This window comes from Athalia rosae, chromosome 1 (assembly GCF_917208135.1).
Source record: "Athalia rosae chromosome 1, iyAthRosa1.1, whole genome shotgun sequence".
Lineage (NCBI taxonomy): Eukaryota > Metazoa > Arthropoda > Insecta > Hymenoptera > Athaliidae > Athalia > Athalia rosae.
Window position 1 is genome coordinate 24,495,300 of NC_064026.1, and position 19,346 is coordinate 24,514,645.

General features: G+C 39.0%; 6 protein-coding genes across 9 annotated transcripts; 4 read left to right on the top strand and 2 right to left on the bottom strand.

The window, feature by feature from the left end:
* Positions 1 to 187: 187 nt before the first annotated feature.
* On the bottom strand, positions 188 to 1,060 carry LOC125500404. Its single transcript, XM_048653344.1, has one exon. It carries the CDS (start codon positions 773 to 775, stop codon positions 353 to 355), a length of 423 nt encoding a protein of 140 aa, XP_048509301.1. The 5' UTR covers positions 776 to 1,060; the 3' UTR covers positions 188 to 352.
* A 707-nt stretch (positions 1,061 to 1,767) lies between these two features.
* On the top strand, positions 1,768 to 7,962 carry LOC105690971 (dentin sialophosphoprotein-like). Its single transcript, XM_012409171.4, has 4 exons — positions 1,768 to 2,144; positions 5,488 to 5,663; positions 5,779 to 7,032; positions 7,180 to 7,962. Exons 2-4 carry the CDS (start codon positions 5,564 to 5,566, stop codon positions 7,236 to 7,238), a joined length of 1,413 nt encoding a protein of 470 aa, XP_012264594.2. The 5' UTR covers positions 1,768 to 2,144; positions 5,488 to 5,563; the 3' UTR covers positions 7,239 to 7,962.
* On the top strand, positions 2,011 to 4,351 carry LOC125500393. Its single transcript, XM_048653303.1, has 3 exons — positions 2,011 to 2,320; positions 2,436 to 3,437; positions 3,580 to 4,351. The coding sequence occupies exons 1-3, from the start codon at positions 2,191 to 2,193 to the stop codon at positions 3,636 to 3,638; spliced, it is 1,191 nt and encodes a 396-aa protein (XP_048509260.1). The 5' UTR covers positions 2,011 to 2,190; the 3' UTR covers positions 3,639 to 4,351.
* Positions 7,719 to 9,611, bottom strand: LOC112695001. 3 transcript variants are annotated; one of them, XR_007277782.1, is made up of 3 exons: positions 9,158 to 9,572; positions 8,328 to 9,062; positions 7,719 to 8,074 (listed from the first exon to the last, which is right to left on the bottom strand). XR_007277782.1 is itself a non-coding variant. In XM_048653333.1 (2 exons), exons 1-2 carry the CDS (start codon positions 9,472 to 9,474, stop codon positions 8,981 to 8,983), a joined length of 399 nt encoding a protein of 132 aa, XP_048509290.1. In that variant the 5' UTR covers positions 9,475 to 9,611; the 3' UTR covers positions 8,229 to 8,980. The 3 variants fall into 3 exon arrangements, 1 of the variants encoding a protein (XP_048509290.1); XR_007277781.1 differs by having other exon boundaries at positions 7,719 to 7,835; positions 9,158 to 9,571; XM_048653333.1 differs by lacking the exon at positions 7,719 to 8,074 and having other exon boundaries at positions 8,229 to 9,062; positions 9,158 to 9,611.
* A 100-nt stretch (positions 9,612 to 9,711) lies between these two features.
* LOC105690912 (KICSTOR complex protein kaptin-like) lies at positions 9,712 to 11,781 on the top strand. Its single transcript, XM_012409066.3, has 7 exons — positions 9,712 to 10,094; positions 10,196 to 10,467; positions 10,536 to 10,702; positions 10,828 to 11,000; positions 11,108 to 11,189; positions 11,252 to 11,543; positions 11,626 to 11,781. Exons 1-7 carry the CDS (start codon positions 9,887 to 9,889, stop codon positions 11,698 to 11,700), a joined length of 1,269 nt encoding a protein of 422 aa, XP_012264489.1. The 5' UTR covers positions 9,712 to 9,886; the 3' UTR covers positions 11,701 to 11,781.
* Positions 11,782 to 11,916: 135 nt separating this feature from the next.
* LOC105690964 (protein pellino) lies at positions 11,917 to 19,028 on the top strand. Of its 2 annotated transcripts, XM_012409161.3 has the most exons (7): positions 11,917 to 12,796; positions 15,193 to 15,426; positions 16,274 to 16,505; positions 16,805 to 17,017; positions 17,115 to 17,402; positions 17,479 to 17,813; positions 17,951 to 19,028. In XM_012409161.3, exons 1-7 carry the CDS (start codon positions 12,786 to 12,788, stop codon positions 18,075 to 18,077), a joined length of 1,440 nt encoding a protein of 479 aa, XP_012264584.1. In that variant the 5' UTR covers positions 11,917 to 12,785; the 3' UTR covers positions 18,078 to 19,028. The 2 variants fall into 2 exon arrangements, with proteins under 2 accessions (XP_012264584.1, XP_012264585.1); XM_012409162.3 differs by lacking the exon at positions 15,193 to 15,426.
* Positions 19,029 to 19,346: the final 318 nt, after the last annotated feature.

Consider the following 19,346-nt stretch of genomic DNA (forward strand, 5'->3'; position numbering starts at 1 on the left):
GCACCCAACCCTTTAAAACTCTGTCGTTCGGGCTCCACGGTGCGGCGATAACAGTGACTGTCATTGGCGTCCATTGGCGTCCATTAAAACAAATCTGTGGGGGGCCGCTAGGTGGAGAACGTATCATTCTACAGACGAGAGAATCCCCATTTAACAGTCCCTAGAATAAAGAGTCTGGCCGTCGACTGATAATTGGTATGTATGTATGTATGTACATACCTACAAAAATGAATACATCTGGAGGTCCTGTAAGTAAGCAATTGTTCATGCAAAAAAAAAAAAAGCCCAAAAAACAACCAATACAACCTCATTTTTCTCCATATATTACAAATAATCTAAAAAAAATACTATATTAGAAGTGGTTCCTCATGGCTTTCTCCCATTGCCAGGGCACTGTACCTTTATTTCCGAAAAAATTCGCGTATTGTTCACTGACGCGTGTTACATGAACGCTGTATGATGCCAAACCAGCATTTTCAATATCACGGAGGGCATAAGAACCGGCGCTACGTTCTTCGGTGCTTAGGATCGAGTAAAATCCCTGTGCACTGGACATTTCAGCCTCATGTGATACAATGTAGTGGTGCAAGCAGCATGTTACTTGAACAATTTTCGTTGCAGTGGACATGGATGCAATAATTGGCCGACGATAAATGCTCCACTTCGCTGACATAATTCCAAATGCGCTTTCTACCACTCTCCGTGCCCTGTTCAGCCTATTATTGAAAACCTTTTTCGTTCTATTTAGTGCAGAACTCCGGGGATATGATCTCATCACATATTTAGACAGTGGGAAAGCTTCATCGCTGACCAATATGAAAGGCAAAATAGGTCCACTGCTGTCATAAACAGATTGTGGCGGAGGAAGTTGAAGTGAACCCTCTTTGAATCGTTGGCCAATGTTGCTATACCGGAATATACTCCCATCACTTTGGCATATTTCAGCACCGATCTCGATTAAAGTAAACCGATAGTGTGCATTGCCGCATGCTAGCAAGACCAAACTATCGGTCCCCTTGTAGTTATAGTACTGTTCGGTGGTGCCTGTAATGAGAAAATTAAAAATTTTTCAAGTGCAACAAAATTCAAATGACCTATGTATAGCTAGTCGTTCAGAAGGTGCAAGCAGGTGCCACGAAACTGACTACCTGAATTAATGACAAATACTCAAGCATATAATTTGTACTCAACGATACGTTTACTTACTTGCAGTACTACATGTCTGCCATCAATGGCTCCGATACAATTAGGGAAGTTCCACTTTTCATCGAAGCTCTTAGCTATTGCTTTCCAATTGTTACATTCGGCGTCAAAATACCGAAACCTTCAAATTGTGCCATATTTTTTCACAACCTTCTTTTATAAGTTTAAAAACGGTGTTGTGTCCAACCCGAAAGGCGTAAGAGATTGACATCAGGTTCTGGCAGGAATCGGGTCACGAACCAAGGTTTGCTTTTCTTAGGCCAGGTTCCAGCACAGTAAATAACTTACTAAAGAGTTCCGGTGTCATTCTAAAATAATTAACGTAATCGGCATTCTGTTGTAAATATTGGGCGTACCCAAAAATTTCGTTGGGAGCATGGACGTATGAAATATATTTATATTTATATATATTATATTATATATTTATACAATTTTATACGTCCATGGTTGGGAATCACCTCTCTCTAGGCTCAAAGTTTCATGAATATGTGTATAGTATGCTTGTATGTCGTAACACAACTTCCGTTTGGCGCTTCGGAAAATCCCTAGATTCGGAATCTCGGGGTCCGGAACAAATTGCGAATCACGGGACGCCAGCTTTGGGCTAGGTAAAAAACCGTTGCATTTCAAATCAAAACAAAACTACAGGCATGCCATCTATGCGAGAATAATGGAATTATCCACCTCTTGAAAATAGCGCGAAGATCACATAGAGATCAGTGCCGAAGATACATATTGTATTTATTCCTTCCACTAAAAACCAAGGATTGCGGAATCTACGAATCATTAATATGGTACATTTACGATAATTACGGTACGTCTACTGACTTGACCAACGTCACGACGCGGCAAATAAAAGTGCGCTAAAGGATATGCGCGAAGGAATCCTACTAGAAGCCTACAGTCCAACAATATTCTGTGCTGTGCAAAGCTACCGTGACATTGAGACTTGTATCGACACAAAAAGTTGCAATCTGCAAGTGGAAGATGTTTAAAAAGTTGTTTACTGTCGTAACAATGTCCGAAGAGTACTTGGAAACTAATCTGCAGAAGATATTCGGTCACAACGCATTCAACAGCGAAATGCGAAGGCGTGCTGCGGAAGCCGTTTCCGAAAGTAAGTAATAGATTATTGCAACACGTGTTTTTTGAAAAATCTATCATGTTATTTGAGCAAGTAGTTTCCAAGCCACCAAAAGAATCAGAGGCTAAGTGTGACTTTGTACTGACAGGAAACATTCGTGACGACGCTCAACAATCTGATGATGAAAGACCCTTATTGGCTACAAATCTCAAAGTAAGACCATTGACAGAGCTTCTTGAAAAATCTCCTATGGTGTTTGAGCAACCGATTTCTGAGAAACCAGAGGAACCAGAGACCAGCTCTGATTCTGTTCCAGTGATAGAAATATCATCAGATTCGGAAGAATCTGATGATGAAAAACAATCAGCAAATCCAATGGTGAAAACGCGCTGCATGACTGAGTCTCTTGAAACTCAGCCAAAACTGCAGCCATTCAAATACCAGTTCAAAACTGCCTCAGAGATCGCCCAAAATTTCATAGCTGCAACTCCAAGTGAGTCAAGTCACAAAGATGGTCCGAATGAGCAAACACTTGATGAAACATCCGCTACTACGTCAGAGGGAAAAAAAACAGATAGTGGCGAACAAACGTTTTTTGCTAATGAACAGTGTGAAATTGATGACGAAGCTACTACTATTCATGCAAGTGAAACATGCAGTTTAAGTGACTATGGAGAAACATGCAGTTCAAGTGACAATGGAAAAACATTCGGTTATACCGTCTATGGAGAATCATGCAGTTCAACTGACGGCCAAGATGATTTAAGTTCAACCGCCTCTAATATTGAGAATGATGAAGGATATTGTAAAAGGGAAAGCCTTATAAAGGAATTGGTAAAAGAATTGCAACCGGTGCCTGATTCAAGTTCACGTGTCAATGGAGATTCTTCATTTAAAAATGGCAGATACGCAAGGACGTCAGCCAAACGACGACAAAGAGCTAAGAGATTGTCTTCTAGATCGTCTGAGGCTCGCCAGTCTACTCCGCTACATTGTGTAGGAGAAAAGCAGAAATCAAAAGCAGAGATTGCAGCAAAATTGCTGATCAGAACAGAATTGAGGCCTTTTTGCTATCGCGAATTTGATAGAGAGACCTACTTAAAAGTTAGCCAGTGGATCCGTCACGATATCAGAAAATATGATTGTTACAGTAAGTTCAACCTTTTTCCAGCAATTACACTTCAGTGAATTGCTGTTGACCGATGTTCTTGCATCTATCCGTTTGCCAAAAGAGTATACACTGAGTATTATTTCGGAATCATGACAGCCTGATTTTTCATATTGTGTTTCAGGTAGAAGACAGATAGCTCGAATTGTTGCAGCATACCTGGACGATATGATTCCACATTAGCATCATCTGTGAACATCTTCGAACTTGATACTTGCTACATTGGTTTCCAAATTGTGACTACCCGCAATTTTCATACGAGCTAGTACAACTCACTGCAATATTCCATATCATGTTTCTTTTTACCTTGTACGTTTGACTGAAATTCATCCATCACTCTATGTTTTGATCAAGTCTCATTTGTTCTTACCGAATAACTTTATTTCTTCCAGTATTCAGTAATATAGATAATAAGGACCAGTTGAAGATTTTAATTTTTCTAGTTTTTGATATTCAGTTTTGGAAAAAAGATTCATTCCAATATTTCTTAGTACCTTCTTTTTCGATTCAGTTTATTTTTTCTAGTGTTTCATGATAAAGATTATAAGCCAAAGATGAAGATTTTTATTTTTTTGTTTGTCAGTATTCATTTTTTTTAATTACTTTATCGTTTCAGTGTTCAGTGATACAGATTTTAAGGACGAGTTGAAGATTTTTTATTTTTTTTATTTTTCACTCATTGTTGCTACTCACTCATCTTCCTCTCATCTCAATGATGCCAGCGACAGAACTTTGTTAGTTGATGTGCATTTTTTGCAGTATGTGATATGTATAATAACACTGAAATGTAAATTAATATAAAATAGCCACCTAGTCATAGAAAACATATGTCTAAACTATGTTATTGTCATAAAGCGTACGTGTGCGAAATTTATCGATGCTATAAAGTATTTTATCTATGAAATTGAATTACTTATTTGAACTACCTATCGGCAGTTGAAGATTTACCAGAGCTCAAGAACCCTACACAAATGGTAATTTTAGGCGCTTGTTCAACACAGGCTCTTACGGGGTTTCTAAGGAATGATGAGGAAAAATAGAAGTCAATTTGTTCATATCGTCGTATGTAATCTAGACTAGCATACTTTTATTGACCTACTTGTCAAGATTGCAATTGTGCTTTCGATGCGCACGTACTTAGTTATGATCGATCAGCGGATAAATTGTGAATTATTTGCAAACAGTGCTCTGTTTATTGGATTTACAACGAAATAAACTATCACCTAGGTACACAATAAGTTTTCAAAGGACCACGAGTCCCTTACCAACCATGGAATGTGTCATCGAAACATCTTCCCTCCTTACACATCAAGAGACTCGGTAGTCTCGCGCCAAGTACGTTCAAAGAAACGGGGGGACTACCGAGTATCTAAATCCTCTATACCGCTAGGAGATAGGAAAGTACGGAAGCCCGGTGGGGACATTCACACAAGTGTATAACTGTGTTCGCAAACGTATCCTCAACCGACTGACACAGTCGCTTGTATCAACGAATTCAATTCGTTGGTACTAGAGAGGACTGAAATTATCAAACAAATGAATATAAAATCTGAAAGAAAATGGAAATAAATAACTTAATCAAATTCAGAGGAAAAGTGAAAAATAAAAAAGAAATTAGATCAAATTTGGAAAAAAATCAAATATCTTGGCGAGCTTTTTAGAAAAAAAATCCAGAATACTTGTATAGTGATATTATAATAGCCTGCTGTAAGGTCCACGTGCTACAATTTTTTATTTTATTTTTTTCCAAATTTGATCGTATGCGTGTAAGGGATCGACTGCAACGCATCAAGTAGTGGGGCGGGAAAACTCGGGCCGTCCGTGAGCCTTTGCATGTGGTAATCTCATGTACGCGAGACTGCTCTGTGTGTGCGTAAAATCGGGCAATTTTTGTCAGCGCCATCTACTAGTGGGGTGGCAAAGCTATTGTATATGAGGAAAAGTACGTAAGCATACCCCCACCGCGTCTTCCGCACCTCTATTCCTATCTACACTCAACGCCTCTATTCCCATCTACACTCAACGCCGTGACATTGAGACTTGTATCGACACAAAAAGTTGCAATCCGCAAGTGGAAGATTTTTAAAAAGTTGTTTACTGTCGTAACAATGTCCGAAGAGTACTTGGAAACTAATCTGCAGAAGATATTCGGTCACAACGCATCCAACAGCGAAATGCGAAGGCGTGCTGCGGAAGCCGTTTCCGAAAGTAAGTAATAGATTATTGCAACACGTGTTTTTTGAAAAATCTATCATGTTATTTGAGCAAGTAGTTTCCAAGCCACCAAAAGAATCAGAGGCTAAGTGTGACTTTGTACTGACAGGAAACATTCGTGACGACGCTCAACAATCTGATGATGAAAGACCCTTATTGGCTACAAATCTCAAAGTAAGACCATTGACAGAGCTTCTTGAAAAATCTCCTATGGTGTTTGAGCAACCGATTTCTGAGAAACCAGAGGAACCAGAGACCAGCTCTGATTCTGTTCCAGTGATAGAAATATCATCAGATTCGGAAGAATCTGATGATGAAAAACAATCAGCAAATCCAATGGTGAAAACGCGCTGCATGACTAAGTCTCGTAAGACATCTTCGAAAGCATGTGAACGAAAGATACATCGGCCAAAACTGCAGCCATTCAAATACCAGTTCAAAACTGCCTCAGAGATTGACCAAAATTTCTCAGCCGCAACTTCAAGTGAGTCAAGTCAAAAAGATGGTGAATATAAGCGAAAATGTGATGAAACATCCGCTACTACGCGAGAGGGGGTCCGTTCAAAGAAGAAAAAATCAGGTCGTGGCAATCAAACGTTTTATGCCATAGAACCGTATGAAATTGATGACGAAGCTAATACTATTCATGCAAGTGAAACATGCAGTCGAAGTGACAATGGAAAGACATGCGGTTTTATTGTGTATGGAGAATCATGCAGTTCAACTGACGGCCAAGATGATTCAAGTGCCATCGAGTCTGAGGTTGAGAACGATGAAGGATATCGTAAAAGGAAAAGCCTTATAAAGAACTTGGTAAAAGAATGGCAACCGGTCGCTGATTCAGCTTCAAGTGACAATGAAGAAACATGCGGTCCAAATGACAGTAAAGAAACATTCAGTTCAAGTGACACTGGAAAAACATGCGGTTTTATTGTCTATGGAGAATCATGCAGTTCAACTGACAGCCAAGATGATTCAAGTGCCACCGACTCTGAGGTTGAGAACGATGAAGGATATCGTAAAAGGAAAAGCCTTATAAAGAACTTGGTAAAAGGAATGCGATTGGTGTCTGATTCAACTTCAAGTGACGATGAAGATTCATCAACTAATGATGACAGATACGCAAGGACGTCAGCCAATCTACTACAAAGATCTAGGAGATTGTCTTCTAGATCGTCTGAGGCTCGCAAGTCTACTCCGCTACTTTGCGTTGGAAAAAAGTCCAAATCAAGAGCAGAGATTGCAGCAAAATTGCTGATCAGAACAGAATTGAGGCCTCTTTGCTATCGCGAATTTAATAGAGAGACCTACTTGAAAGTTAGCAGGTGGATCCGTCATGATGTTAGAAAATATAATTGTTACGGTAAGTTCAACCTTTTTCCAACAATTACACTTCAGTGAATTGCTGTTGACCGATGTTCTTGCATCTATCCGTTTGCCAAAAGAGTATACACTGACAATGAGTACTATTTCGGAATCATAACAGCTTATTTTTCATATTGTGTTTCAGGTAGAGGACAGATAGCTCGAATTGTTGCAGCATACCTGGACGATATGATTCCACATTAGCATCATCTGTGAACATCTTCGAACTTGATACTTGCTATATTGGTATCCAAATTGTGACTACCCGCAATTTTTATACGAGCTCGTACAACTCACTGCAATATTCCATATCATGTTTCTTTTTACCTTGTACGTTTGACTGAAATTCATCCATCACTCTATGTTTTGATCAAGTCTCATTTGTTCTTACCGAATAACTTTATTTCTTCCAGTATTCAGTAATATAGATTATAAGGACCAGTTGAAGATTTTAATTTTTCTAGTTTTTGATATTCAGTTTTGGAAAAAAGATTCATTCCAATATTTCTTAGTACCTTCTTTTTCGATTCAGTTTATTTATTCTAGTGCTCAGTGATAAAGATTATAAGCCAAAGTTGAAGAATTTTATTTTTTTGTTTGTCAGTATTCATTTTTTTTAATTAGTTCATCGTTTCAGTGTTCAGTGATACAGATTTTAAGGACGAGTTGAAGATTTTTTATTTGTTTTATTTTTCACTCATTGTTGCTACTCACTCATGTTCCTCTCATCTCAATGATGCCAGCGACAGAACTTTGTTAGTTGATGTGCATTTTTTGCAGTATGTGATATGTATAATAACACTGAAATGTAAATTAATATAAAATAGCCACCTAGTCATAGAAAACATATTATGTCTAAACTATGTTATTGTCATAAAGCGTACGTGTGCGAAATTTATCGATGCTATAAAGTATTTTATCTATGAAATTGAATTACTTATTTGAACTACCTATCGGCAGTTGAAGATTCACCAGAGCTCAAGAACCCTACACAAATGGTAATTTTAGGCGCTTGTTCAACACAGGCTCTTACGGGGTTTCTAAGGAATGATGAGGAAAAATAGAAGTCAATTTGTTCATATCGTCGTATGTAATCTAGACTAGCATACTTTTATTGACCTACTTGTCAAGATTGCAATTGTGCTTTCGATGCGCACGTACTTAGTTATGATCGATCAGCGGATAAATTGTGAATTATTTGCAAACAGTGCTCTGTTTATTGGATTTACAACGAAATAAACTATCACCTAGGTACACAATAAGTTTTCAAAGGACCACGAGTCCCTTACCAACCATGGAATGTGTCATCGAAACATCTTCCCTCCTTACACATCAAGAGACTCGGTAGAGTCTCGCGCCAAGTACGCCAAGTGTGTTTGATTGTGGACCCCTCAGCGGTCACGCGCGTCGAGTTAAATCGGACAACCTTCTACCGCCTCGATTGCCGGCAATGAGCGCTCGCCTCCTCAAGTCCTCTACGGGTAGACCGCGGTAGCAGACGACTCAACGATCACTGGATATGGTCGCATGATGTATCGCTTCAGTGGAAATGCCTCATCAGCTGCTACAAAACATGGAAAACTTGTATCAGTTCCAGGCAACGATTTATCACACGGGATTCTCAATTCATTGTTATCCATTGCTTGACCAAAAGCAGACTCTGTAAAAACCTCCCCATTGCTCTGAGATCCAAACGCCCCAACATCTGCGAGAGTGAATGAGTAATTTGCATCGCAAATTGCCATTAGAATAATACTAAACGTTTTTTTGTAATTGAAGTATTGAGAACCAGATTTCTTAGGACATTATATCATTATGTGTTTGCCGTCCATTGTGCCTATACAATTAGGTGAATTCCAACGCTGGTTGAATTCCATTGCTTTATTTTCCCAAATTTTTGTGGTTGCTGAGTGCAAGTGTATTTTTGACAAAACATCCCAGGTCTCTCAAATGATGACGCTTACAGTTGATTTTAAAACATAGAAGCTCCAAGCTGTCAGCTGCATGCTTCCTCCATGAGCAAGATAACTGAAATATAGGAAGGATTACAGAGTGTGACGTATCAAAACCATAGAATCGTAATTTGAAAATAATAACTCAGTACACATGAAGAATAAACTTACTAGATTGTGATGACTAGGCGATGTTCCGAACTGAGTGGCCTTCGATTACTTGACTTTGTTAGCCGCGCTCTCACAAGGTTATGGAGCTTTTCAAATTGATGGACAGTCATGCGTGTGTATTTAAAGAATTGCTCATTGTCGTGTGTCATAAATTTGAAAAGATTGTGAAAGTGGCCGTGTCTACTACGGTCCAGCAACATTGGTCGAACCCACCAACGACGTTTTTTGGTACGCTTCTTTTTCACACGTCGCATAATCGTGATGATTGAATAGGTAATGAGACCATATAGCACCAAATTTCCATGATCATCATCCATTATTGATGATACGATTTTTTAGAATTTGATTTGTAATTTCAACTTCTGAAAATGACGTTGATTACAAATAACGCGATCTTCAAGATCGTGGGATCGTCTGCTATCACAAGCTCGTGCGCACGCACTTTCAATACGATTGGCTGAACGTATGAAAATATAAAATATTTCAATTCCTACGGTTGCGGGAACGGGAACGTAAACGTCCTATGTAGACCGGCCTTAACTACGCCAGTATGAATGAGGTTAGGTACGAGTTGTCACTGGATGTCACCAAATTTGTCACCCTCTTTGGTTTTCACTATTGCGTTGACTGAACACATTGAAAATTGGTGGACGCCGTCTTTCCTCCTGAGGCCTTAAGGCCATGATGAATATTGGTGTATAGCTGAAATGTGATGAGCAATATAATAGGATGGACAATTTAATAGACGCCCACTGGTTTCCTTTAGCTTCGCAAGGAAATATTTATTCCATGACCAAATTATGCTCAGTAATTGGTTCGAACAAAGTTCTGGTTGCATCGTTAAAGCGAAAAATTTACTCGTGCGAGTACAATAGAACACCAAAACGTCGTCACTTGAGGCCTTTAGTCAAGGAGCTCCTCTTTACTTACATTCCTAGTACGTAAAATGTGCACTGAATATCCGACGCTCATCTAATCCTAAGATCTTCATGCTACGTATTTTGCAACTGAAATTTCAACCCTGCATATTTTTCCAAGGTGGAGCTGAAATAATCTCAATCGACGCTTACAACAAATTATCCATAGGAGATGAGTTTGTAATTGGAATTACCATTATCAAAACAAGCAATGAGTCGACCCTTGAGCGATACCTAAATATTTACACAGAGGGTGGGGGAGATGGGGAAAGCGATGAGAATAGTAGCATAGAAACGGTGGCGCAAAATTGTCTCATGGTAGAGCTGGCATATACCCCTTGTCATTTGTACCATACAACCTTGCTTGGCGGTGCAGATGACTCTATGCAAGAGGTGAGTTTCTGTTTTCCTGTCATATCGGCTGTATGGATTGAATGAACAAAATGATTTCCAATTTGCAGACAGTCTGGTTATTGTCAGGAAACGATAACAAAATCCATATGATAAAAGAAAACAAGGAAAGCCACGATTATGCAGAATCGCCTTTAGACAAATATTTTCCCGAATTGGATAAACTGGAAGGAATAGCAACTTGGATAGATATATATTACTACCTAAACCAGACAAGGTACGCCTGTCTCAGGGACGATCTTAGTCTCCCATTGGTTTAAAGATAATTTTAACCGTAGTGAGAATAATCGCTCATCAAATCACTTGTCAAAGTGTTCAAGTTTATTTTAACTATTGTTACAGAAGACTGACAGCTGTTGGGTGTGAATGTGGTCTAGTTAAAGTCAGTTTGGTTAATGTGATGGAAATGCAAATCATTCGAAACTGGACATTGAGATATGATAAACCAGTATCGAGCGTCCGCATATTTTCTAATGAGAACAAGCTGGATCAACCAGTATTTATCTGTGACAAAGGCAAGTACCATCTGTATTCGCAACCACTGCATTACCTTCTGTGCAGTCTCAAATAAATGGTGAAAGGGTGAATCTTAATTCATAACAGAATTGTGTTATAAAAATAGAGAGCTGTTCCCAAGAAGCAATTCTGGAGCCAAGTCTAAATGTTCTTATCGTTAATGCAGTTTGTGCCTCTGTAGTGTTCACGTAAGTGATTAGGATACATCGGTGGTAATACCAGGCATTACATTAATAGAAGTACTTGACAGGGATGTATTGCAAAATGACATGGGCAGCGATGTCAGACTTCCAGGTAGTGAGACCTCGGACTGTGTACTTTGCTCTTGCATTGCTGACATTAACATGGATGGCAAAAACGAGATTCTGCTTGGGACTTATAATCAAGAGGTATTGGTTTACACACACGTCAACGACACTTGGGAACTCACAGAACGAAGATTATTCGATGCTCCAGTACATTCGATGGCTTACCTAGATCTTACAGGAGATGGAATGAAGGAACTTATCGTTTTGACACTTAGAGGAGTTCACGTTCTACAGGTTTTTCTGCTTGAACAATCATTAAGTTCGATAGTCTCTTAAAGTATGCGCATAATCTTTTATAAAAATTTTCTGTTTTTAGCACGATCCGGTACAAGTTAAGAAAAAGTTTGCGGAACGTTTCAGAAAATATCTCATTGTTAAGGATTCGGGATAAAGTTTCATGCCATCAAATCGGTACTTTTCTCATTTACAATAACGTAATGTACAAAATAAACAAAGCTCAATGATTTAAAAATTTTTATCTATAATTATCAAAAATTATACTCTTGGTAAATATCGGTGTCGTTAGATGTCACTGGTACGACGACTTTGTTTAGAGCCCCTAGAATAAACATTTCGTTGAGAAATCCTACCGCCCTAGCACGTCCAGCTGCGAATGTTTGCGCGCGCACTTTTTTAGGAGGGGCGACGACACTAGGTCGGAGCCAGTTGGTCGGGATTGGGTCGAGAGTTTGAAAGCCGACGGGTTCCGACGATACCGAGTTTGTCCGAGAAAATATTGCCGTCGCGCAGAACAGAAGGTACCGAAACCGCCATACCCCATGGTTCTTAAGCCCTGATCAAAACAATCTTGATATCGTGATATATAATTTGAATTGAGGTTTCTTTAGACTATAGTCTGTTCGAATACTATCCGATTGCATCCCGGTGACAGTGGTATGTGTTTTACGAAGCAATACGTCACGGTTGTGGAGTAGAATCCGACGAGTTTCAACAAGTCAACAACACCCGCGTCTCGTCGATTGCGGACGGTGTTGTCGTAGTTGACGTTGTGTCGTGCCCCGAGCCGAACGGAGCTGTACAAAGTGGGTGGAATTGAAAAAAACGTTTTCATACACCGAAAAGATGGATCAAAAAAGTTTAAGAGCGTCATTAGAGTGCAATAACAACGCTCTAAATTTTTACTGAGCAACAACACCATCGCGCCAATCGCTCTTTTCTTTTCTAATTTTATTGTTTCTCCCTCTCGCTCATCCTGTCTTCCACCTTTCAATCTTCAATCTTCCACTATTTCGCTCTCACTCTTTCTACCGAACACCCGCGTCCGCCCACTTGCTCACTCTCACGCTCTTTCTTTCTTTCTCTGACCCTCTTTCTCTTCGCCGTTATCTCTCACTCTTTGTCTTTCATTTTCTTAATAACTTGTGCAAGTTTTTCCATAACGTCAACGTTATCAAAGTGGCCCCCGTCACGTGTGCCGAACGAGGCAGCAAAATTGGCTCAAACGCGGAACCCGCGATGGTGATAAGGTAACAGCTTACACAGATTTTTTTGTTAATTACAATCCCCGTTCGGATTACACATGTGCTTATTGATTTCAACCACGTTCTAAATATAATACACCCATACATCGTCGGCAGTAACCAAAATCCGACGATCAAATTCGGTCTGACAGATATTCAGGATTTGAAAGATCTTCATTTACTTTGAATAACTGCCCTAGATATGTTTATTGATTTGACGGCTAAGTCGGGTGGAATTTAACTGTCTGTTCAACCAGACAACAAAGAGAGATTAATGTTGTCACTTGAGCATGAACGTCTGACAACTTGTATGCGATGGATGATAATGTCAGTGGTAACTAGCTATTTATTGTTAGTGGGTAGAATCATTGAATATGAACTCATTGTCAATGTGATAACTGTATGCATTCCTCTGCTACAGAGTGCAACAGCTAGTTCCTTAGTAATTGTCGTATCTTAACCTTAACAAACAAAGCATTGTAAACATCAGACATCTTTCATTTTAGCACCCTAATCTGATCAGATTCAGATAAAAAATTTTTTTTTTTGTGTGGATGATGTTTCATGGAAGAGTAGTGATAATTACCCCGACTCGACTCATCAATTTTATGGTTGTTTTACATATAAGTGAACAGCTGATAATTGTACAAGATTCAAGCAGATACAACCCGTATGAAAGGGTAATAAGCATTTGAAAGTCTATGGAACAACCCTGAATCAAAATTTTTTGCCAGCAAAACCTCTTTGCTCAACGTTCCATGGTTATCCAATTTTTTCTTTTTTGTATTAGTCAATCTCTATGCCATTGGGATCGGACTTTGTTAGATATTGATCATAGTCAAACCAATAACGTGGTTTCGGATCCTTTTTTTTATTAGTGACAAATTATGATCAGATACTAAGTTGCCTAGCTACCTTGAACCTGGTTATTAATATCTGTCAACAGTGAAAGAAATTTAAAAGAATATTGTGATATTATGATCACACGAAGGCGAAAAAATTATTATTTTTCCATAAATTAAAAATGAGAGCAAAATTAATTAGATGATAATTTTTTCCATTGTTTTCGAACTGATAACAACTAATTATATAGTATATATAATTAATTGTTAGGGTATGTAAATGATCAATAGCCTAATTGATCATTTGAATCAAAATTTAATCACACAAATAATTATTCACGCCTATATCTTGTCTGAACCTGCATCGACGCGCATTAATAGAAGCAACACACATGTTAGGTATAAGAAACCCTCCAAGCAACCCAACAAGTACTTGCCCAGAGATGAGTGATGCGGGTTCCTTCCGGCCCTGGTTGAAAGTATTTTATATAGGTAGCTTTTGCAGTGTAAAAAGTATTCATCCTACCTAGTTCCTAAATGTATAACCAGACACTGACCTCAGACTAGCTTACTATGTCACAAGATTCATCTTCATTCTAACAAAATCATATAGATAAAATTATGTTAATCAACTTCGTAACGCTGATACAAAAAAAAATAGTCATAAAAACTTTCTACGTTTCAGAATTTGAACGTCATAAAATTTCCAAACAGATATTTTCATCGATTTTGATAATAGTGTACTATATTTTGCTGTTCGTACTAAATAAGATGACAAATATTTCTAATATCTTGTTGCGTTAATGATATTAACTCAATCTTTATACATATTATTCATCAACTGTATTAACATTCAAAAAATAACTATAACACATTCCATTCGATGCGCGATGTCCATCTGTTCATCTAAATCTTGAATCCTTATTGTAAGGCAGCCCAGCTATAGGCGGAAATGCGGGTCATCGGTTACCCCCATAGTTACTGCTAAGGCTAATTATAGTAACGCTTTCAGACGAAGAAATGCGCGGTTGTTCCCTAACTAAAGTCTTGGAAACACTTGACTATACTTATAGTAAAAACACGTGTGACAATGCACGCATTATTATTACATGTATACGTAACAATTCTTACGTATGCAATGTCCTATAAGAAAATTTTTTAGTTCTTCATTATTTATTCTTTGCAAGTAACACAGGTTTTTTGCGAATTCATGTGACGAGAGTGAATTTGGCGCTTGAGGACTTACAAGTTGAAGTCCCCGTTGGCCTCTTTGACCCAGCTTTGTGTACCTTGGTTGTTTTTAACATCAACAGGTGTGTTTTTTCGCGATTATTCTAAATGGACGCGAGGGACACTAACTCGGTCTACCGTAAATCCGTAACGGCAGGAAACTTCCAGCTCTATTAGATTCTTTCGGCGATTATCAGTGCGGACCTTATTGAACATTGGCCTAGAATACTTAATCTATTCAGAATTTTTCGGATGTGATGACGAGGTTGCGCATGATTCAGAAAACAGAGGAAAATTTAAACTTTATACGTGGATGCTTTTTGCCTTCAGATCGGATGGTGGAACTAGCGAAAGCCCGCTTCTGGTCGAAGAGGGCGAAGCTGTTGGTCAGCCACACAGTCCTCATCAAAAGCATAGTCATTCACACGTGGGCCATGCGCATCACCCTCATCCCCACCTACATCAACATCCCCATACTCACGCTCACGCTCACGGCCACCACGGGCAGCATCATCAGGACAAGACTAAACAATCGGTCAAATACGGCGAGCTCGTAATCCTCGGGTAAGGAGAAATAACATAAAAAAGGGGGTGCATGCCTGACACCCCCAGTGTAAATTTTCTCCATAAATATTTCATTTTCCAATTGCTGTAAATAATTTCCTTTCGAATTTTGACGCGGCACTGTATAGATGTCGTTATCCAAAATGCAAAAATCATCGAACAAGGTCCAATTTACCAGCAACGAGCCGTTTACGATCCTCTTTTCTATTAAAAGTTCATTCCGAATTTCCATGTACTATTTCATATACAGATGATATAAGCAGGAAGTACGTGCGAGTGTTTCGCATAATGCGTTGGCGACCGTGTAAGCATTTGAAAATACGCCCGGTTATCCGCGAAACGATTCACAATCAACCTCACCGGGCGTACATAAAATATCCCCGTCTATCTAGAATAAATTCAAACAGTAAAGTTTATAAATCTCAAGTACCTATGCTTCTTCATATTATCGGAAAAGGCAAAGACAAGGACAAGTAGAAAACAAGCGGGCAGTATAAGATGGTACAGGGGTATATACTTAGGCGTGGATCCATAATCTTCGGATTGGCCAGAAGCCAAGTCGCAGTGCGGTAACACTGTACATTGCAACCTATAACCATATGCCATACGTGTATAAATACAAACTTATGCTGCCGCTTTTCCTACACGTGAGCTGTTGCTGCGAGTACACCTGCACGCTACAATTATTAATATTATATTTATATCGCTATCGTCTTTAAAATGAGTACAGGTACATGATTCAACGATGAGAATGATATTTCTTCTCCGCAACTGATCTGTTTTTTGCATAGATACATTTGAATGTGGAATCTGTTTATTATCTATCGATTTTTTTTTATTGATCTAGATACAATGGATTTCTTCCACCTGGGGATCGTGGAAGAAGACGTAGTAAATTCGTACTCGTCAAAAGACAGACGGCAAGCGGTGTCAAACGTAGCAAACATTATGTTGTTAAAACACCCCATAGTTCAAAGGCCATTCTTGACACAACTCAGCATTCTATTTCGTATACACTTACTAGGACGCAGGCCGTTATTGTTGAGTATACGGAGGATGAGGATACCGACATGTTTCAGGTTAGCCTCGATTTAAACTCATGTAACGCACGTACACCCCTTGTTATATTTCACCTTGACCCATTTATGTACAAACAATGCATATATTTTCTAATCCTGTTTATATAATTGTATCACATGCACGCAACACCTTACCTATAGTGTTACATACGTTCAGGTTGCACAATAACTCACAATGCCCAGCTAAAAAACGTATTGTTAATAAACATAGCATGATATACATGATAATGAAGCGAATGTAAAAGGATTCAATGAATAAAAGTAGGAATATAACGGGAAACATCCTCGTGATTTGTTAGATCGGCAGATCCTCCGAGAGTCCGATCGACTTCGTGGTAATGGATACCTGTCCAGGCGGAACGGAAGGCGGTTCAGCTCCTGCAAGCGAAGGACGCGTTGCTCAGAGTACCATAAGCAGGTTTGCTTGCCGTATTCTTGCCGACCGAGGTGATCCGAGAACAGCCAGAATATATGCCGCTGGATTCGACAGTTCGAGGAATATATTTCTTGGGGTAAGTCAATCAGGGATGATCTATTCCTGGAAGATGATTGGACCCGCAAATTTGGGATTCAAATATTGATACAACCCGATTTACTTATTACTGTTAGGAAAAGGCGACAAAGTGGCAAGAAAATCGTGAGATAGACGGACTGACGACAAATGGTGTATTGATAATGCATCCAAGGGGTCAATTCTGTGGCGGTGAAGCAGAGTGTGGTTTGTGGCGTGAGGTAAGCGTTGGCGGTGGTGTATTTTCTTTACGGGAAAGTCGTAGTGCTCAGCAAAAAGGTTGCGTTGTCGAAGACGAGAGCAACGTCCTTCAGGACGGTACATTGATAGACCTTTGCGGGGCCACATTGCTCTGGAGATCAGCAGAAGGACTCGCAAAGTCGCCGGTTCGTAGCATAAAGGATAAGATGAATTCGTTTGAAATTACGATGATTAAATCCATAACGAGAGTAATTTTAACAGACGAAGCATGACTTGGAAGAGCTAGTCGATGCGATAAATGCTGGACGACCGCAATGCCCAGTTGGACTGAATACGCTTGTGATACCTCGAAAGGCCGCGGCCGATTCCGCGCAACAACACCAGCCGTATGTTTATTTGAAATGCGGACACGTACAGGGGCACCATGATTGGGGACAGGAAAAAGACAAGGTCACGAGAAGGTGTCCTATGTGCCTTGTCGCTGGTCCTATAGTAAAACTATGTATGGGTATAGAACCTGCCTTTTATGTAGACAGCGGACCACCGACATATGCGTTCAGCCCCTGCGGTCACATGGCTACGGAGAAGACTGTAAAGTGAGTAAAGCTATTACCTTTTTCATGTTTATTCCTTGTGATACGACTTTTAATTTTTTTAATTTATTGCAGGTAGCAGAGTTGAATAAATTTTCATGTTAAAAAGTTAATTTTCCGTTTCTGGGTTTGGTTCACAGGTATTGGGCACACGTTGCAATACCTCATGGAACGAATGGTTTCGATGCAGTATGTCCATTTTGCGCCCTGCCGTTGGAAGGTACCCCAGGATATGTGAAACTAATCTTCCAAGATAATGTGGATTAGCGAGCCTTCAATCAGGTATCATTATTTCATTGTTCGACTGATGAAAACGTCTTTGTGGACCCTGCGTCGAAATTGTGGACCCATGAGCTGCGTAACAGTTGCTAATCGATACACGAAAGAATATATTTCAGCCGAAGAGGGATAATCAATGTAATAAATACTGTTATGTTAGGCGTATTCAACCCACCTGTACCTAGATAATAACACGTATAGATATCGAACGTAAGGGGTGACCACATCAATTGACTCTGTTGTTTGCCGACAATAACATAAAAATTATATCATCTTGTACGTGATCAGTTCATCATCATCATTATCATCATCGTTTTGCATCCTGACCGTATAGATGTAGCTCTGGGTCATTGATAATTATAGAGTTTTCAAATAAATCGGCTCGCGTTCCCCAGACGTTTTATTTAATGTCTAAATCGAGCTACTGTCCAGTTCCATAATGTACACAATTTTTGTTCAAATTGTAGAATCATTCTACGCTTATCAACGGATTGAAAGAAATAAAATATTGAAATAGGTCAATAATAAATTACAGAGTAATTGGTTGAAATGAATCTACGAACGAGTTGGTATAAGTATATACGTATACGTATATTTATACTTCTGTTAATGCATTAGATATAAATCGTAGAGAGGAATTTATTCATTTATCGCGAGGGTTCAATCTTACAAAGTGTATTATCTATTAACCGTAACACGGTGTGACTGTACCTATTATTTGATTAGAATTTATGAAAATGGACATTAGCGTGAATTAATTATTTAGCCGAGTTGTATAGTATTTCAAAATATGTATATTTAAGCTGTGGAGGGGGGCTTATTCAATGCTGCCTTTCAGTCATCAATTCTACCTTCTTCCCCCCTCCCCAAGTTTGTAAAACATTGCGGATTTTATTCAACAGTTTTTCTACAAACAACAATAAACTTATTAAGTTATTATTCCTATCGAGGAAAGTTCTTTTTTTTTGTTTTTTTTTCCACTTTGTAGTTCTGTCTCTACATCCTGCCCTCATCCTGTAATGCTGTAATATTATGTCGACGATTGACGTGATATCGAAATCTCGTGTAGACAACAACAAAGTATAATAAAAATATTTATATTATTGTAGATTTATTCCAATAAAGTAAATTCAACGTCGAATGAAAAACCCATCCGAAGTTACTCGCGGTCCCGATCGATATATCAAATTTACAATTTGAATTCAATTTTGGAATTGTTCTTATAACTTAGTTCATTTAATCGCCGTCGGCGGCGGG

What these genes read in the sequence shown, in the direction of transcription:
- LOC125500404 (XM_048653344.1), bottom strand. Translation starts at nt 775, where the DNA reads ATGAGATCATATCCCCGGAGTTCTGCACTAAATAGAACGAAAAAGGTT.
- LOC125500393 (XM_048653303.1), top strand. Translation starts at nt 2,191, where the DNA reads ATGTTTAAAAAGTTGTTTACTGTCGTAACAATGTCCGAAGAGTACTTG. An exon ending in TGCGGAAGCCGTTTCCGAAA is followed by an intron (nt 2,321 to 2,435) that starts GTAAGTAATAGA and finishes TTGTACTGACAG; the next exon opens with GAAACATTCGTGACGACGCT. An exon ending in CAGAAAATATGATTGTTACA is followed by an intron (nt 3,438 to 3,579) that starts GTAAGTTCAACC and finishes ATTGTGTTTCAG; the next exon opens with GTAGAAGACAGATAGCTCGA.
- LOC105690971 (XM_012409171.4), top strand. Translation starts at nt 5,564, where the DNA reads ATGTCCGAAGAGTACTTGGAAACTAATCTGCAGAAGATATTCGGTCAC. An exon ending in TGCGGAAGCCGTTTCCGAAA is followed by an intron (nt 5,664 to 5,778) that starts GTAAGTAATAGA and finishes TTGTACTGACAG; the next exon opens with GAAACATTCGTGACGACGCT. An exon ending in TAGAAAATATAATTGTTACG is followed by an intron (nt 7,033 to 7,179) that starts GTAAGTTCAACC and finishes ATTGTGTTTCAG; the next exon opens with GTAGAGGACAGATAGCTCGA.
- LOC112695001 (XM_048653333.1), bottom strand. Translation starts at nt 9,474, where the DNA reads ATGGATGATGATCATGGAAATTTGGTGCTATATGGTCTCATTACCTAT. An exon ending in CGCCTAGTCATCACAATCTA is followed by an intron (nt 9,063 to 9,157) that starts GTAAGTTTATTC and finishes CCTATATTTCAG; the next exon opens with TTATCTTGCTCATGGAGGAA.
- LOC105690912 (XM_012409066.3), top strand. Translation starts at nt 9,887, where the DNA reads ATGGACAATTTAATAGACGCCCACTGGTTTCCTTTAGCTTCGCAAGGA. An exon ending in CAGATGACTCTATGCAAGAG is followed by an intron (nt 10,468 to 10,535) that starts GTGAGTTTCTGT and finishes TCCAATTTGCAG; the next exon opens with ACAGTCTGGTTATTGTCAGG. An exon ending in GAGGAGTTCACGTTCTACAG is followed by an intron (nt 11,544 to 11,625) that starts GTTTTTCTGCTT and finishes TTCTGTTTTTAG; the next exon opens with CACGATCCGGTACAAGTTAA.
- LOC105690964 (XM_012409161.3), top strand. An exon ending in AAGGACTCGCAAAGTCGCCG is followed by an intron (nt 17,403 to 17,478) that starts GTTCGTAGCATA and finishes TAATTTTAACAG; the next exon opens with ACGAAGCATGACTTGGAAGA. An exon ending in GCTACGGAGAAGACTGTAAA is followed by an intron (nt 17,814 to 17,950) that starts GTGAGTAAAGCT and finishes TTTGGTTCACAG; the next exon opens with GTATTGGGCACACGTTGCAA.